This window comes from Pelobates fuscus, chromosome 2 (assembly GCF_036172605.1).
Source record: "Pelobates fuscus isolate aPelFus1 chromosome 2, aPelFus1.pri, whole genome shotgun sequence".
NCBI lineage: Eukaryota > Metazoa > Chordata > Amphibia > Anura > Pelobatidae > Pelobates > Pelobates fuscus.
This window is the reverse complement of record NC_086318.1, coordinates 257,587,356-257,608,025: the sequence shown is the minus strand read 5'-3', so window position 1 is coordinate 257,608,025 and position 20,670 is coordinate 257,587,356. Positions and strand designations below refer to the sequence as shown.

General features: G+C 37.0%; 1 protein-coding gene across 1 annotated transcript in view; it reads left to right on the top strand.

Moving 5' to 3' along the window:
* PDE10A (phosphodiesterase 10A) overlaps positions 1 to 20,670 on the top strand; it is a 384,873-nt gene that overhangs the window by 92,054 nt on the left and 272,149 nt on the right. The window contains exon 2 of the mRNA XM_063441228.1: positions 3,658 to 3,783. Coding sequence (XP_063297298.1) covers positions 3,658 to 3,783 — 126 coding nt within the window. The remainder of the gene's footprint in view (positions 1 to 3,657; positions 3,784 to 20,670) is intronic.

Sequence of the window (20,670 nt, the reverse complement as noted above, 5' to 3'; positions counted from 1 at the left end):
TATTATCTAAATTCCACCATTTGTTTTGCAGAAATATCCAGAATAGAAAAAAAAATCTGGAAGCAAAAAAAGTTTTGTACTTGTTCTCTGAGTGGGAAGCAACTGATCAACCGAATCAACTGATTCCCCAAACTCCGGCCCTCCAGATGTTGCTGAACTAGAACTCCCTTGATTCTATGAAATAAATAAATTGGCTGAGAATCATGGGAGTTGTAGTTCAGCAACATCTTAAGGGCCAGAGTTTGGGGAAGCCTGGCTTAGAGCGTCACTCTAGTCCACTCTAGATGACTCTAGTTGTCGAGAAAACCAGCCACTCCCCTGTCCAGCAGCACACTTTGCTTACTGTAACTCAGATTCAGAAGCTGGATGCCACTTGGGGGACCTGTAGATTTGCACTGGAGAAATTAAGAATGGTTTAACCCCTTAGTGACCAGACCGCTTTTCAATTTTCTTACCGGGGCTGTTTTTAAATTTCTGCAGTGTTTGTCTTTAGCTGTAATTTTTCTCTTACTCATTTACTGTACCCACACATATTATATACAGTTTTTCTCACCATTAAATGGTCTTTCTAAAGATACCATTATTTTCATCATATCATATAATTTACTATAAAATAATTATAAAATATGATAAAAAATCTTTTAAAAACATAAGTTTTAACTTTGACACCCACAATCTGTTGCGCATCTACAATACTCGTGCTAAACAGTTTCTACATTTTGTCCTGAGTTTAGAAATACCCCATGTTAACATGTTCTTAGTTTTTTTTTTTTTTGGAAAGTTATAGGCCTATAAGTACAAGTAGCACTTTGCTATTTCCAAACCATTTTTTTTTTTCAAAATTAACGCAAATTACATTGTAACACTGATACCTGTTAGGAAACCCTGAATAACCCTTCACGTGTATAACATTTTTAAAATAAGACAACCTAAGGTATTAAACTTGGGGTATTTTTACTCTTTTCACGCAACCATTTTACCACCAATCTCTGCCAAATCTAAGGGTTACTGCCAAAGAACACCCAAATATGTGTTCAGCAACATCTCCTGAGTAAAGTGATACCACCCATGTATAGGTGTGTCGGGCTCTCTGGGGGCTAAAAGACCTTATTTGGAGGGTGCACATTCCAGTTTTCCCAACTTGGAATTTTCACAGCGGGTCATCATGCACCCATGTCCTATTTGGGACATTTATGAAGCAGGCCATTTTAATTTACCCCCATCAAACCATATTTTTTTGAAAAGTAGACAAGCCAGGATATTCAATATGGGGTATGTCAAGTCATTTTTACTAGCCACTTAGTCACAAACACTGGCCAAAGTTAGAATTTATATTTGTTTGTGTGTTAAAAATGCAAAAAACAATTATGAATGCTAACTTTGGACAGTGTTTGTGACTAAGTGGCTACTAAAAAAGACTGAACATACCCCATTTGCAATAACTTGGGTTGTCTACTTTTGCAAATGGTATGCCATCATGGGGGTAATTCTCATTCATGGGCCACCATACGGTCTCAAAGGCAACATAACCAATCTGGCAAATTTCAATATGAAAAAATGGAAAATCAAGCATTATATTTAAGCCTGTAACTTTCAAAAACACTATAAAACCTGTACATGGGGGTAAAAGAGATTAAGCATGCGTGGGATAGGCATAAGGCTATCCTAACTATAATATAAGGCCAGGGACTAATGGAAGTATTTAGAAAATTGGGCAGACTTTCACTGACTATCATCGCTGTGATATGTTTTACTGTTTTGAAACACTAATATTTGTTGTCAGCGAATTCTCCAGAGTAAAACAGTACCCCCCATGTACAAGTTTTAGAGGGGTGTCTTGGAAAGTTACAGGGTTAAATATAGTGCTTGCGAATTAAATTCTCTGCACTTTCTCTCTGTGTTGTCAGGCATGTCAATCAAATTTTAATTAATCAAATCACATAATTATGTTAAAAGATTACTTAAATATACATGTAGAATTTTAATATATATGCATTTATAGGTATTTAAATTCTACGTGTATACTAATGTAATCTTTTATGTAATTATATGTATTTATCTATCTATATATATATATATATATATATATATATATATATATATATATATATATAATTTGTGGTTATTTGTATTTTATATATAGATAGATATATATAGAATGTCATTCTAAGTGTATTTTGTTACCAATATATATATATATATATTGATAACAAAATACAGTTAGAATGAAATTACATATGAATATATAATTTATATTACATTTTGTTTCAATATTTTATTTATTTATTTGATTTATTTTATTAATTTATTATTGTAATTATACGTGTGTGTATATATATATATATATATATATATATATATATATATATATATATAATATATGTGTATATATCTATTATATATATAATATATATATATATACATATTATATATATGTAACGTCATTCTAAGTGTATTTTAATACTAATATATGTACTTATATTAACATACCGGTGTATACATAATATATAAATATAGAGATATAAATATATTTATTTTATTTTGTTTTGTTTTTTTACACTTCCCACCAGCAGGGGGACTGTCTGATATTTCAGACAGACCCCCTGATGGCAGATCCACAGCCATCTATAGGGGGCCATTTGATCGCTCTTTGAGAGCGATCACATGGCCCCCGGTGGCCTCATTTGCCGGGCGAGGGCTGCCTGGGCTGTCAGGCAGCCCTCCAGAAGAGGATCGCGGCGGAGGTGAGTAATTTGGTCCTCCAGGGGCTGCAAGCCGTTACGGCGTTCTATGCCGCCGCAACGGCTTTAAAGCCCTTTTAATGCAGGACGGCATAGAACGCCGTAACGGCGTTAAGGGGTTAAACATGGATTCCTTTTAATATGTGTTTGCAGTATCCAACTGCTTGGAACACAATTTAGGAAAAGATGCAAAACCAGTGAACCACTCATGGACAGCTGTTTCGTTGTCAATGCAACTTATCAGCATGAGGTTGGTTACTGGTTTGCTTATTAGAGCGGTCACATGGCCCCTGGGGGTCCTAATTTGCAATGGGGGGACTATCTGTGCTGTCAGACTGTCCCCCCATAGAAGAAGACCGATCATCGGCAGGGGAATGGTGGCGATCGGGTAAGTACATATGGAGGGAGAGGGAGGGAAAGGGTTAATATTTTTTAAACATTTATTTAAAAGTTGTTGTTTTTTGCTTGCCTAATGGCTTCCGATGCTCTGCCTCACTGCGGCGCCACATGGTTCAACGGCAGTAAGGGGGGGCATTGCAGGATGTCTCATCGAGGCATCGCTGCAATACCGTTAGAGCGGCTAGAAGCGATCATGATTGCTTCCAGAGCTCTTATTCCCTGTGGACGTACCTGATACCTTAAGGACCATTTTTTTTCGGACGTACCTCATACGTCCAATGTCGGGATGAGGTTAAACCCTTAAGGTGAGAGTTCCCTTTAATTTCAGTGTCACTTTTAAAAAATATATATATATATTTTATCTATGAGGTGTAGATCCAGCGTAAAGTAATACATTTGGAAACTTTAATCTTTGTCATGCAACTTTTTCATCTTATAACAACTTTAATAACATTTCTTTCTACAAATATTATGTATATAATAATGGTTTGCCATATGTTTTTTTTTTCTTTGACAGATTTAACAGATGAAAAAGTAAAGGCATATTTGTCTGTACATCCTCAAGTTCTTGATGACTTTGTATCAGAAAGTGTTAGTTCTGAAACCATAGAAAAATGGATAAAAAAGAAAAACAAACTAGATGGTAAGTGTTACGGACCGTTTCAGCAGACAAGGGGTTAAAATCCGTTTAGGCGATATTCCCCTTTCAGATATAAAGGCAGCTACTGTAGAACACCAAACTCCCGAATTGAATACAAGTGAATGCACCAAACTCCCGAACTGCATACAAGGGAATAAGGTAGCACTCCAAACTCCCGAACCGAAACCTCGCGAATAGCTGCTTTTTACGAACAGGAAAAGTTGTCAGGCTTACACTCCTGACAATCAGTCTCTATCAGCATACAGTGAATCCCCCCCAAGAACGAGACAAGGCTCCGTGTTGGGGGTCAAGCAGTGGTCTGTTTAATGGCACCAAAAGAACCTTCTTTTATTACAGTTTCCCTTAGGTAGGACCACCCACAGGGTGTTACAAAATAACCAATCATACACATACATTACATAAGACACTCCCAGCATTTACACACAAAATCCTCCCCTCTGCCTGTGATACAATTATGTTACACAATGGTTTAACATAATTATCACAGACAGTAAAAATACAGTTTTTCACATATCCTGTAACTTTAAAACCATACATTCAATCTTCATAAAAATTACATATTTACACTCAGCATACTTTAAACACAAACACTCTCAAAAATCATACAAATCCCTCCAGTACAAAAAAGGTTAGGTGGAAGTCCTTTATGACCGACCGCAAGCACGTTTTCATGCCCAAAACAGTTCCATGGATTTGGGCTGTGCGGTCGGTCTATTTTGCACCGAGAAAATGACTAAGTCCCATTCGAACGAGCGTTTGAATCTTCGAACGGGACTTAGTCTCCAGCCGCGGTGTCGAAGACGGTACGGGTCAGCGGTGTTCGTGCAATTGGGTAGCCGCAAACAGTTCCATAGATTTGGCTGCACACACCGCTGACCGCGTTTGCATAAGTTAAAATGGCGTTCGTTTGTCGAATGGCGTTTGTCGAATGGCGGCCACTTTGACGACTTCGGCACTTCGACACTTCGACGACTTCGGCACTTCGGCTGCATCTGAAGTGCCATATAAAAAGTGTCAATCCTTCCCCCACAGTATTTAAAGGCCAGAATGAGTGACATACACTCTGGTATGGCCGAATACTGTTTTTAAAGGGCCCAATCTCCCAGGGCCATAGTCCAAAGGCAGCAGGCGGGCAACCAGGCTTCTCCAATGCAATGTGGCGAGATTGCTCTCGTCACAGTAAGATATGTTATGTCTTTCCAGATTTCACATTTTATAAAACAATTTTCATAAAAATGCATATCTAGAAACAAGAGAAGAAATTAGGTGACTGAAGATTTTTTTCTTTTTTCTTTTTTGTGACCAGTAACATTTTAGGTCTATTCACTAAACTTAGAATTGACCAGCAAATTTTAGATCAAATATAGGGAAAAATAATTAGTTCAGTAATTTTTCTGAATTGTCCTGTTTGGTCCAGGTCATGTCACAATAATTTCCAGTTCCATAAATAACCCTTTTCTCTGCAAAAACGTTGGACATATTGTAGGGAGTACATAGTTACATAGCTGAAAAGAGACGTGCGTCCATCAAGTTCAGTCTTCCTCAGATTTGTTTTTTACTGTTGATCTAAAAGAAGGCAAAAAAAAAAAACAGTTTGAAGCACTTCCAATTTTGCAACAAGCTAGGAAAAAAATTCATTCTTGACCCCAGAATGGCAGTCAGATTTATCCTTGGGTCAAGCAGTTATTACCCTATATTGAAAGATTATATCCTTGAATATTCTGTTTTTGCAAGTGTGCATCTAGTTGCTGTTTGAACATGTGTATGGACTCCACATCCTTATTGTTCTTACAGTAAAAAAAACAACAACTTTCCTTTGCCTTAGATGAAATCTTCTTTCTTCCAGGCTAAACGCATGACCTTGTGTCCTATGTAAAATCTGGTTTGTGAATAGATTTCCACGCAATGGTTTGTATTGGCCCCGAATATATTTGTATAATATCATATCCCCTCTCAGGCAAGGTTTTTTAAAACTAAATAGCTTTAAATGTGTTAACCTTTCTTCATAGCTGATATGTTCCATTCCTTTTATTAAATTTGGAGCCCGCCTCTGCACTTTTTCTAGTGCCATCATTTTTATCTTTAGAACAGGTGCCCAAAATTGCACAGCATATTCAATATGTGGTCTTACCAGTGATTTATAAAGAGGCAAAATTATATTCTCATCCCGAGAATGAATGCCCTTTTTCATGCATGACAATACCTTACTGGCCTTAGCCACTGCTGATTGACATTGCACATTGTTGCATAGTTTGTTGTCTATAACAAATCTATAACAAATCCCAAGTCCTTTTTGTGTGTTGTTATCCCTAATTCGCTTCCATTACGGGTATACGTTGCTTGTGCATTCTTTATGCCAAATTGCATATCTTTGCATTTAACAACATTAAATTTCATCTGCCATTTGAGTGCCCAGTCCCCCAGTCTATCTTAATCCCTCTGCAGCAAAGTAATATCTTGCTCACATTGTATTATTTTACAGAGTTTTGTGTCATCTGCAACACTGAAACATGACTTTCAATGCTGTCTTCAAGATCATTTATAAACATGTTAAATAGAAGGGGTCCCTGAACAGACTCCTGAGGGACACCACTTGCCACCTCTGTCCAGTTTGAAAATTTACCATTAACGACAACTCTTTGTACTCTATTTTTAAGCCAATGTTCTACCTAATAACAAGCATTTTCATCTAGACCGATTTCCTTAAGTTGAAAACTAATCTATTGTGTGGAACTGTATTAAATGCCTTGGCAAAATCCAAATAGATCACATCCACTGCAACACCCTAATCTATACTTCTACTTACTTCTTCGTAGAATGTAATCAAGTTATTTTAACATGACCTGTGCTTCATAAAACCATGCTGATTTTTGCTGATAACCATGTTCAAAAACAGAAAAGAAAATATCCTTTAAACAGGGACAGTAGAGTGTGTCCAGACCGTATCCATGAAGGGGATAACCCTTAATGTATACTGTGAAGGAAAAAAAAAAACGTTCTTCTCAAGGAATTCTTGAATATTATCCCTTAATAACCTTTCAAATATTTTCCCAGCCGCAGAAGTTAAGCTCACAGGTCTATAATTTCCAGGCAAGGATTTTAAACCCTTTTTGAATATAGGAACCACATCTGCCTTCCTCCAATCCTCCAGAACACTTCCTGAAAGAAAAGAATCTTGAAAGATTAAAAACAGAGGTTCACTTTTTCCTACACTTGGTTCCTTAAGTACTCGTGGGTGGATACCGTCAGGCCCTGGAGCTTTGTTTATATTACCTTTATTTAGTTGCTTTAGTTAACCAATTACAATTATTTTGCAAGTTTTTTTAGCAGCAATCATTTGCACATCTATTGCCTTGGGTTCTTCCTTAATATATATGGAGGAGAAATAGTTATTTAAAATTCCTGCCTTTTCCTGGTCTTCATTAACTAACACCCTCATTTCAGTTTTTAGTGTACCTACACTTTAATTTTTTCATTTTTTTTTTAATTCATGTACTTAAAGAATATTTTGGGGTTAGGTTTGCTCTCTTTGGCTATCATTTTTTCATTTTGAAGTTTAGCGAACCTAATCGCTTTTTTGCATGCATTATTGGCTTCCTTATATATTTTATATGATGCATCTGATTTGTCTGATTTACATGCTTCAAATGCTCTTTTCACATTTTTAATCTCTGTTTTACTTCTCTACTAAGCCACATTGGTCTTGATTTGTTTCTTTTATATTTATTACCCGATGGTACATACTAAGAAATGTACCTTTCTAATATTTGTTGGAAGATGTTCCATTTATCCTCAGTGTTCTTTTCACTAAAGAGGTTATGCCAGTCAATATATTGTAAAGCTGCCCTTAACTTAGTAGTTAGTGTTGACACAGCCTCCATGATTTGCTGGACACAAATCACTTCATGTGCTGCTTTGCACTATGTAAAAAATACACATCATTCTAAAAGGAAATTGGTGAAATAACCACGGTCGTTGCATAAGATTATCTCTTGTAGCATATGAGTTCTATACACTACAATACAGCTCTTCAATGTGGTGTCCATATTCGTTTTTTGCTTTTTTTCACACAAAAACAAATATGAACGCTAACTTTGGCCAGTGTTTGTGACTAAGTGGCTACTAAAAAAGACTAAACATACCCCACTTCCAATACCTTGGCTTGTCTACTTTTTCAAATGGTATGCCATTATGGGGGTAATTCTCATTCATGGGCTACCACACCGTCTCAGACGTAACATTACTAATCTGGCAAATTTCAATTTGAAAATGGAACGTTCTATATTTGACCCTGTAACTTTACAAAACACCATAAAACCTGTTAATGGGGGGTACTGTTGTACTCATGAGACATCGCTGATTACAAATATGTGCATTTTTTTTGCAGTAAAACCTAACAGTATTATGACATTTACAGCTAAAATGTGAGACGGAACTACATATTTTTAAAATAAATTTAAAATTTCTCACAGTTTTTTTTTATTTTATTCATAATAAATTATGTTTCATATATAAATATTTTATATGAAATGAAAGCCCCGTTTCTCCTGAACAAAATGATATATAATAAGTGTGGGTGCATATAATATGAAAGAGGGGAACTACGGGTGAACAGACATATAGCACAAATTCCAGTTTTTGTTTACGTTTTGTTTTGATCAGAACGTGTACTATTGACTCTGTCCTGAAGGGGTTAAACAGAGATTAGTTTTACTCATGGGTGATTTTAATTGTGTGCAAGATCCTTCCATGGATAAACAAATTAGCAGGGGAAAAACAATAGATAAGAATGTAATAAACCAAGCAGCTAGATTATGTCAGACCTTAAGGAGGGCATCCCTGATGGACATTTGGATGATCTTTCATCCTAAGGAAAAGGATTTCACTTGTTTTTCAAAAACGCATTGTGCCTATTCCAGAACTGGTTATTTTTTAGGCGACACTGAGGTCGCAGAATTAACAAAATCATCAAGGATAATAACCATAGCCTGGTCCGATCATAATGCAGTATATTTGGAATTGAAATAGAAACATAGAAACATAGAATGTGACGGCAGATAAGAACCATTCGGCCCATCTAGTCTGCCCAATTTTCTAAATACTTTCATTAGTCCCTGGCCTTATCTTATAGTTAGGATAGCCTTGTGCCAATCCCACGCATGCTTAAACTGTGTGTTAACCTTACTGTGTTAACCTCTACCACTTCAGCTGGAAGGCTATTCCATGCATCCACTACCCTCTCAGTAAAGTAATACTTCCTGATATTATTTTTAAACCTTTGTCCCTCTAATTTAAGACTATGTCCTCTTGTTGTGGTAGTTTTTCTTCTTTTAAATATAGTCTCCTCCTTTACTGTGTTGATTCCCTTTATGTATTTAAATGTTTCTATCATATTCCCCGTCTCGTCTTTCCTCCAAGCTATACATGTTAAGATCCTTTAACCTTTCCTGGTAAGTTTTATCCTGCAATCCATGAACCAGTTTAGTAGCCCTTCTCTGAACTCTCTCTAAGGTATCAATATCCTTCTGAAGATACGGTCTCCAGTACTGCGTACAATACTCCAAGTGAGGTCTCACCAGTGTTCTGTACAATGGCATGAGCACTTCTCTCTTTCTACTGCTAATTCCTCTCCTTATACAACCAAGCATTCTGCTAGCATTTCCTGCTGCTCTATTACATTGTCTGCCTACCTTTAAGTCATCAGAAATAATCACCCCTAAATCCCTTTCCTCAGATGTTGAGGTTAGGACTCTATCAAATATTCTGTACTCTGCCCTTGGGTTTTTACGTCCAAGATGCATTATCTTGCACTTATCCACATTAAATGTCAGTTGCCACAACTCTGACCATTTTTCTAGTTTACCTAAATCATTTGCCATTTGGCTTATCCCTCCTGGAACATCAACCCTGTTACATATCTTAGTATCATCAGCAAAAAGACATACCTTACCATCAAGACCTTCTGCAATATCACTAATAAAAATATTAAAGAGAATGGGTCCAAGTACAGATCCCATAGGTACCCCACTGGTGACAAGCCCAAGCTTCGAATATACTCCATTGACTACAACCCTCAGTTGCCTGTCACTCAGCCACTGCCTTACCCATTCAACAATATTGGAATCCAAACCTAAATATTGCAGTTTATTGATAAGCCTTCTATGTGCAACAGTGTCAAAAGCCTTACTGAAATCTAGGTAAGCAATGTCTACTGCACCACCCTGATCTATAATTCTAGTCACCCAATCAAAAAAATCAATAAGATTAGTTTGGCATGATCTCCCTGAAGTAAACCCATGTTGTCTCTGATCTTGAAATCCATGTATTTTTAGATGTTCAACAATCCTATCCTTTAACATGGTTTCCATCACTTTCCCCACTACTGAAGTAAGGCTTACTGGCCTATAGTTGCCCGACTCCTCCCTATTACCTTTATTGTGAATGGGCACAACATTCGCCAACTTTCATTAATCTTCATTAAACTTTCAAAATTCGCCAATCTTCTGGGACTACTTCTGTTATCAATGATTGGTTAAATAAATCTGTTAATGGTTTTGCTAGTACACCACTAAGCTCTTTTAATAGCTTTGGGTGTATTCCATCAGGTCCCATTGACTTAATTGTCTTTACTTTTCACAGTTGAAATAGAACCTCTTCCTCTGTAAACTCACGTGTAATAATTGACTCATTTATCCTTTTTCTTAACTGAGGTCCTTTTCCTTCATTTTCATCTGTAAATACCGAACAAAAATATTCATTGAGGCAGTCAGCTAGACCTTTATCCTTGTCTACATACCTCCCTTCTTTTGTTTTTAATCTAACTAATCCTTGTTTTACTTTTCTTTTCTCATTTATGTATCTAAAAATAGTTTTGTCCCCCTTTTTTACTGACTGTGCTATTTTCTCTTCTGATTTGGAAGCTTATAACTTGCTTATCCTCTTTCTGCCTAATCTTATAGATCATTCTGTCTTCCTCACTCTGTTTTTTTTTATAATTACTAAATGCTAACTTTTTGTTTTTTACTATTTTGGCCACATCTGCGGAGTACCACAGTGTTTTTTTTTAATTTTTTTGCTTTTACTGACAAGCCTAATGTAATTTTCTGTTGCCTTCAGTAGTGCAACTTTTAAATAATCCCATTTCTCTTGGACTCCATTTAAATTTCTCCAGTCTGATAATGACTCCTTTATACATATTCTAATTTTAGAAAAGTCTGTTTTTCTAAAGTCTAAAACTTTTGTTTTTGTGTGGTGTGACTCAGTCACTGTTCTTATATTAAACCACACTGACTGATGATCACTGGATTCTAAACTTTCACCTACAGTAATATCAGATACCAAATCTCCATTTGTTAACACTAAGTCTAGTATGGCCTCTTTACGAGTTGGCTCCTCAATGACTTGTTTTAGAGACAATCCCAGTAGGGAGTTTAGAATATGTCTGCTCCTAGCACAAGCAGCTATTTTTGTTTTCCAATTCACATCAGGAAGATTAAAGTCACCCATGATGATAACTTCCCCCTTCATTGTCATTTTAGCTATTTCCTCAACTAGTAGATTATCTAACTCTTCAATTTGTCCTGGGGGCCTATAAATCACACCTACACAAGTTACTGTGTGATTACCAAATTCTAACGTAACCCAAACGGACTCTATGTTCGCCTCACTAACTTTTATTAGGCTACATTTTATGCTATCCTTCACATACAGGGCCAACCCTCCACCTTTCCTGCCTTCCCCACCTTCCCTGTCTTTTCCATATAAAGAGTACCCTGGTATTGCTGTGTCCCAGTCATTTTTCTCATTATACCATGTCTCAGTAACAGCGACTAAATCTACACTATCAGTTGCCATTATTGCCACGAGTTCATGGATCTTATTCCCTAAACTGCGAGCATTTGCAGACATGACTCTAAGCTTATCATTTTTTAACAGACTTGCTACAGGCACCTTCTGACCTTGTTTTGGGGGACAATTGGATTGATGTTTTATCACCCTTTTGCCCCCCCCTCCTAGTTTAAATACATCCTAGCAAAACCTCTGAACTGCTCACTGAGAACATTTGTTCCCTTTTGAGAAAGATGCAAACCATCTTTTTTGTACAGTTTATTTCCATTCCAAACAGAGCTACCATGAGAAATAAAGCCAAATCCCTGCTCCCGACACGATTCACCAAGCCACAAGTTAAAGACCCTAATACGCATCCGCCTGTCATTCTTAGTGTTATGCACAGGCAGAATTTCAGAGAAAGACAGTGTGGAATCAACCTGCCGTATATCATTGGCAAAAACACTAAAAATTTCCTTAACCTCTGAAACCTCATTGCAAGCCAAGTCATTTGTCCCAAGATGGACAAGTACATCCAATTCGCCTTCCTGCTTTGCTCGCTTAACAGTATTACAGATACGTCTCCTGTCTCTGTGAGCAGTAGCTCCAGGAAGACATCTCACAAGACCACCATTGTCCATCTCCACATCTCTTATGATGGAATCCCCCAACAACAACTGCTTTTTATTAGGCCTCACCATAGTCTCCAAGCCTCTCTCCACAACACCACTAGCCTCAATGCCTCTCTCCACAACACCACTAGCCTCAGTGCCTCCCTCCACAACACCACTAGCCTCAGTGCCTCTCTCCACAATACCACTAGCCTCAGTGCCTCTCTCCACAACACCACTAGCCTTAGTGCCTCTCTCCACAACACCACTAGCCTCAATGCCTCTCTCCACAACACCACTAGCCTCAGTGCCTCTCTTCACAACACCACTTGCCTCAGTACCTGTCTCCATAACACCATTACACTCTGAAAGTGCAGAAAATGAATTATGTAGAGCAACAGAATGGTTCCCCTAAAATAGCCCACACCTGGGCTAAAGATGGTACACACGGCCTTCTCAAAATATATTTGGCTAAATAAAAGACCTAGGATAAGTGCTAATTTACTACACCTTAATAAAAACCAGCGAGGGATTGGTTTTCCAAACATCGATCTATACTACAGAGCCTCTCCTTAATGCATGTAGTACTTATGCACCTTGACAACTACAAATCCCAAGGATAGTATTAAATCCCCTTACACACCTGATGAATATGTTAGAAAATTTGGATTTGTCTCAATGGGTCCAACAGAGGATTAACAAAATCTCCATGCTCTGGAATCAATCAAGCTTTAAAACCTTTAAAAATTCATAACAATCGTATAATATTCCACAGCAGGAGATATTTAATTATATTAGTATCAAAAGTTTTTTAAAGACCTCAATATATAGAAACAAAATTTAATGAAATAGTGGACAAATTAAACAATATTATTGAACTTGGAAAGGATACAAAATTACTTTTGAAATGTATTGTTATAATACAAGCTATTAAAGGTGTCACTATCCCCAAGGCAAAAGACAGGTGGACTAGAGATCTCAAAAAATAAATTGATATCACAGAGTGGTATGCTGCATTATAAACAGTATACTCATCAATTCATTGCCTTAACCACTTCAGGACGGGTGACGAACGAGGTCCGTCATCCAGGGGATACCCTTAACGACGGATGACGGACCTTGTCCGTCACGCGGTAAAATGAACCCCAGATCGCCGCAATCGCGGCGATCGTGGGGTTAATGGTGCTCCGGTCTGCCTCTGTATTAGAGGCAGACCGGGAGCACCGGATCGGGCTGCTCCAGTACATGTGCCCGCTCTGACAGCATGTCTGAGCGGGCACATGTGCTCTGCATACTCACCTCCGCCTCCCTGCACTTCCGGGTTCAGTGTGAAGTGCAGGGAGACGGATCTTCAGTGATCCTACCCCCTGGTGTGTAAAAAAAAAGTTAAATTAAAATCCTACCCCCCTTTACCCCCCCTTTACCCATATTAATAAAAAATTAACCCCTTCCCTGCCAATTGATCACTGACTACAGTGATCAATTGGCAGGGATTACATTTTAATATGATCTGATTTTTTTTTTAACCCCTGAGGGTTAATTCTTTTTTTTTTTAACCCTCAGGGGTTAAATTTATTTTATTAATTAATTTAAATATTTTAAAATTATAAATTTAGCTAGCTGGGGAGGGTGGAAGTTAGTGGGGAATTGGGGGAATTAGTGTTAGGCTAACTAGGGGTTAACGTTAAAAAAAGTTTTAAAATAAGCTTTAAAAAGTAAAAAAATTAAGTTAAAAAAGTTTTAATAACGTTTAAGTAAAAAATTAAAAAAAATAAACCCTTTACCCAGTCCAAATAAAAATTAACCCCTTCCCTGCCAGTCTATCACTGCCTACAGTGATCAAAATACAGATCACAGTATTATACTGTGATCTAACTTTTTTTAACCCCTGATGATTAACTTTTATTTATTTGTTAACCCTCAGGGGTTAAATTTATTTAATTAACTAATTTAAATATTGTATAATTAAATATTTTGCTAGCTGGGGTTGGTGGGAGTTATGGGAAAATGGGGAATTTACTGTTAGTGCTGCTTACTGCTAGTTAGGGGTTAACGGTAAAAGAAAAAGCTTAGAAAAATGTTAAATCTGTAAAAAAAAGTTTTACGAAAGTTTAGGAAACTTTAAAAAAATTAATAAGCAAAACAAAAGTTTAAAAAATAGTTTTAAAAAGTAAAAAAAGTTTTAAAAAGTTAAAAAATTAATTTAATAACGCTCATTACCACTACACCTGGTACAAGCTAGCGGAAAAATGATCCCACGCTAAGGTTCAAAATATGCCTTTTGAAATACCCTGGGATGTCTTCTTTAAGAAATGGTATGGCTTTATGGGGTATTTGGATTATATAGCCTGGTAAAATACTCTAAAATGGGACATGAGCACAGCGTAAAAATTTAAAGTTTGAAAAAAAATGGAATGGCTGTGTCCCAAATGTGCCCCTCCGATGTCCACATATACCTAGCAAAGGTACATACGGGGGTATTTTTGTACTCAGCCGACATAGCTGAGCAACATATAAAGTATTATAGAGTGGTGGTACACATAAGGTTTGCAAAATATACTGTGCAAACTCACTTTGTGTGTCAAAAAGGCAGAAAAAACGCTTATTACCACTACACCTGGTACAAGCTAGCGGAAAAATGATCCCACACTAAGGTTCAAAATATGCCTTTTGAAATACCCTGGCATGTCTTCTTTAAGAAATGGTATGGCTTTATTGGGGTATTTGGATTATATAGCCTGGTAAAATACTCTAAAATGGGACATGGGCACAGCGTAAAAATTTAAAGTTTGAAAAAAAATGGAATGGCTGTGTCCCAAATGTGCCCCTCCGATGTCCACATATACCTGGCAAAGGTACATACGGGGGTATTTTTGTACTCAGCCGACATAGCTGAGCAGCATATAAAGTATTATAGAGTGGTGGTACACATAAGGTTTGCAAAATATACTGTGCAAACTCACTTTGTGTGTCAAAAAGGCAGAAAAAACGCTTATTACCACTACACCTGGTACAAGCTAGCGGAAAAATGATCCCACACTAAGGTTCAAAATATGCCTTTTGAAATACCCTGGCATGTCTTCTTTAAGAAATGGTATGGCTTTATTGGGGTATTTGGATTATATAGCCTGGTAAAATACTCTAAAATGGGACATGGGCACAGCGTAAAAATTTAAAGTTTGAAAAAAAATGGAATGGCTGTGTCCCAAATGTGCCCCTCCGATGTCCACATATACCTGGCAAAGGTACATACGGGGGTATTTTTGTACTCAGCCGACATAGCTGAGCAGCATATAAAGTATTATAGAGTGGTGGTACACATAAGGTTTGCAAAATATACTGTGCAAACTCACTTTGTGTGTCAAAAAGGCAGAAAAAACGCTTATGACCACTACACCTGGTACAAGCTAGCGGAAAAATGATCCCACGCTAAGGTTCAAAATATGCCTTTTGAAATACCCTGGGATGTCTTCTTTAAGAAATGGTATGGCTTTATGGGGTATTTGGATTATATAGCCTGGTAAAATACTCTAAAATGGGACATGAGCACAGCGTAAAAATTTAAAGTTTGAAAAAAAATGGAATGGCTGTGTCCCAAATGTGCCCCTCCGATGTCCACATATACCTAGCAAAGGTACATACGGGGGTATTTTTGTACTCAGCCGACATAGCTGAGCAACATATAAAGTATTATAGAGTGGTGGTACACATAAGGTTTGCAAAATATACTGTGCAAACTCACTTTGTGTGTCAAAAAGGCAGAAAAAACGCTTATTACCACTACACCTGGTACAAGCTAGCGGAAAAATGATCCCACACTAAGGTTCAAAATATGCCTTTTGAAATACCCTGGCATGTCTTCTTTAAGAAATGGTATGGCTTTATTGGGGTATTTGGATTATATAGCCTGGTAAAATACTCTAAAATGGGACATGGGCACAGCGTAAAAATTTAAAGTTTGAAAAAAAATGGAATGGCTGTGTCCCAAATGTGCCCCTCCGATGTCCACATATACCTGGCAAAGGTACATACGGGGGTATTTTTGTACTCAGCCGACATAGCTGAGCAGCATATAAAGTATTATAGAGTGGTGGTACACATAAGGTTTGCAAAATATACTGTGCAAACTCACTTTGTGTGTCAAAAAGGCAGAAAAAACGCTTATTACCACTACACCTGGTACAAGCTAGCGGAAAAATGATCCCACACTAAGGTTCAAAATATGCCTTTTGAAATACCCTGGCATGTCTTCTTTAAGAAATGGTATGGCTTTATTGGGGTATTTGGATTATATAGCCTGGTAAAATACTCTAAAATGGGACATGGGCACAGCGTAAAAATTTAAAGTTTGAAAAAAAATGGAATGGCTGTGTCCCAAATGTGCCCCTCCGATGTCCACATATACCTGGCAAAGGTACATACGGGGGTATTTTTGTACTCAGCCGACATAGCTGAGCAGCATATAAAGTATTATAGAGTGGTGGTACACATAAGGTTTGCAAAATATACTGTGCAAACTCACTTTGTGTGTCAAAAAGGCAGAAAAAACGCTTATGACCACTACACCTGGTACAAGCTAGCGGAAAAATGATCCCACGCTAAGGTTCAAAATAGGCCTTTTGAAATACCCTGGGGTGTCTAATTTAAGAAATGGTAGGCCTTTGTGGGGTAGTTTGCATTTAAAACCTGCGAAGATGCTTGGAAATTGCACATAGGCCCAGCGTCAAAATTCAAAGTTCTGTAAAAACTGATATGGCTTGGTCTCCAATATGCCACTGTAGCTTCACAAAATAGTGCCAAAGACATTCATTGGGGATGTCTTTTTACTCAGAAGACTTAGCTGAGCATAATTTGGAGGTTTTGAACTTAGTGGCACATATGAAATATACAAAATGCCCAGCAAAAATGCAATCCTTATGTCAAAAAATGCACAAAATTATTTTTTACCACATACTTTGGCATATATTGGTGAAAAAATGGGGGCATGCTAAGGCACAATATGCACCTTATGATATACCCTGGAGTGTCTACTTTTACAAATGGTAGGCCTTTGTGTTTTTTTTTTTGAACAGTCAAACTGTTATAATACCCATAATGGAAGCATAGGCTCATTAAATCCGTCTCTCAAAATTCTACTGTGAATACTGAAAAGGACAGGTCTCCTGTATGGCACTGTAGCTTCACGAAATAGTGCCATAGACATACAATGGGGGTGTCCTTTTACTCAGAAGACTTAGCTGAGCATAATTTGGGGGGTTTGAACTTAGTGGCACATATGAAATATACAAAATGCCCAGCAAAAATGCAATCCGTATGTAAAAAATGCACAAAATTATTTTTTACCACATACTTTGGCATGCAATGGTAAAAAAATGGGGGCATGTTAAGGCACAATATGCACCTTATGAGATACCCTGGAGTGTTTACTTTTACAAATGGTAGGCCTTTGTGGGGGTTTTTGAACAGTCAAACTGTTATAATACCCCAAATGGAAGCATAGGCTCATTAAATCCCTCTCTCAAAATTCTACTGTGAATACTGAAAAGGACAGGTCTCCTATATGGCACTGTAGCTTCACAAAATAGTGCCAAAGACATACAATGGGGGTACCGTTGTACTCAGCAGAAGTAACTGAACACATAATACAACTTTGTACAGGAATAGCACACACCAACTTTACAAAATACACATGAGAAGTTCTTTGTTATACGTTTGTGTGCGAAAACCCCCCAAAAACACAATTTTACTCCAATATTTAGCAGAGGTTGGTGGTAAAATGGCTACGTAGAAAGTGTCAAAACAACCTTAGGTAAATAGCCTGTGATGTCTACTTTATATAAATATATACTTTTGTGTGGCAATTTTGTTTTCTTTTATGGCCATTAGGCTTACAAGACAAACATACCAAATTCTAAAATCGCTCCACATTAAAATTTTATTTTACTCCTTGTGCTTTGTGACCTGTAACTACCAAAAAAAACTTAAAATCCCAGACACATTATATATTCTGTAAATCAGAACAAATAAATGAATTTATTTTTAATTACTTTCCTTAACCTGCACTAATTATGCACACATTATGATTGCAAAAACTGTAAAAACAATATTTTTCATTTTTTTTGCATTTTTCTGTATTTTTTTTATAATAAGTAAGCATTTATATATATATATATATATATATATATATATATATATATATATATATATATATATATATATATATATATGTTATATCAAATTAAAGCCCTTTCTGTCCTTTAAAAAACAGTATATAATATGTGTCGGTGCAATAAATGAGAGAGATGCAAATTGCAGTTGCACGCAAACCGCAAGAAAATGCAAAAATTGCTTGTGTCATTAAGCGTAAGTCAAGCTTCTGAAGCTGTGTCCTTAAGGGGTTAATATAATGGAAACCCATTAGAAGATCCTAAATAGGTGGCATTTAACAACTCAAAAACTAAAGAAGAAGGCACTGACATAGCCGATGAACTACATATATGGTGGGAATGTGCTCTAGTTAAATCTGGGTGGGAAACACTTTTCGAATATATCAATAAATTCCTAGAATTGAACCAGGTGTGGATGGAAGAGATGGCAATATTACATCTGAACTTACCATCCTTACCGAAAAGCAAAAGATGGTTTTTGATTCATATTTTAATGGCCTTTAAAAGCTCTATTGTCATAAACTGAAAACTTCTAAGGTTGAATTAAAGAACAAGTCAAATTTCAGTGTATAATAGAACAAGAAATTGCCTCTAATTTTTGTATTAATCGAGAGAAATACTGTATTTGGGACAACTGGTTAAAGATCTTAGGAGCGACATGATAAAGGGTAGTTGAGACCCTGAGATGACCTGAGTTGAGAATATACTATTCTCATTTCCTCCCATCATACAGCCCTGCCCTCCCACACATTAAGTAATGTAGTTATCTTCACATTGTATGTCTATATATGTAAGTGTACATTTTATATGAAACCTTGATATAATATATAGTGAATAATGTATGTATTTATATTTGGAAAACCAATAAAAAATTATAAAAAAAAAAAAAAAAGAAGAGAAAGCTTATTAAGGGCATAGTGTGTCTCAGCATTTTAAATCCAACCACAACTGCAACCAAATGGGCTTATGGTTTATGGGAATTTGGAGAATTAGAGGTAATTGGAGAGGTGGGGATGTAGGTAGGCAGCTAGACATGACAGATGGAGATGTCTAAACACAGACTTTGAGCTTCATCACTTTCTAGAATAATGAGGAATAATTAAATTTTTATTTCTGGTAATAAATACACAATAAAATACAGTTAAATATATTTATTAAAATATAATTGCACATTTTTTAAAATATACATAATCAACTCTTCAGTAAAAAAATAATGAAAAATATTATTTATCCTATACTCAGGTAAATTTATTGCAGTTATTAATTAAAAAAACAAACAAACAAAATAAAAAATAAAAAATAATTTTTTTGAGGTGTAAAATAATAATCATTCTATTGTTTTAGATATGTTTTTATTTTTATTTTATTTTTTTGCAGTGCATTAGATAAGTACAGTCAGTATCGAGGTACCCCAACGGCAATCCTCTCGCGTCTGTTCAGTCTTTACATTCAGGGTAAAAGATTGGACATGCACATTTTTATATTGTATTATAGTGATCAACAAGTATTAACTGCTTTGGCTTAAGTAGGTTATCAGGCTATTGTTGAATAGTGATTTTGCGTAGCTTAGGGCACACAATTCGCTGTGCTTGTGAGGGTCTAAGCACAGGTTTACATTGAGAAATCGAGTAGGAGATACATTCAAATTCAATACATTTTAGGACCATCTCAGTGTGCGTTTTGTACTCATAGAACGCCCTGCTCAATTATAGTGGTGTGTAGTATGAGAGGCCTAGAGCATTGCTATGACAGTGAGAATGTGGTGCTATACAAACCGAAAGGAAAATGAATAGGAAAGACCAAAAACGTGAGTAGGTGTGACCCGCATCCCCTTATAGGGCAATGTAATGGAGTATAATTAGTCAAGTGTGTAGGTGCGGGTGTATCTCTGAGTGTCAAGCAATTTAAGTCCTGCATAGTAGATAGACTGTCGGAGCCAGGTTAGCTGCAGATCACAGCTAATGCCTCTGGTATGTTTCACTGGGTAGACCGTTTTTTCGTAACTTGACAAGGTGTCTCCCTTCGCTCTCCTGTCAGTCTGCGTCAGGGATCGGTCCTCAGTTGGGGCTGGCACGATCGGATGAGGCTTTGTTTGACCAGCGTTCCTCTGTGTGCTCGGTCCGTGAGGGTATGTGTCTGTGCAGATGCGGTGTGCCACGGAACTCCCTCCTCCATCATGCACCGGGATTGCTGTGCCACTGCTGCATGTCCATTGACTGCTGGAAGTCGGGTGCCTGCAATGTTTAAGTCTCACGACGGGTTCG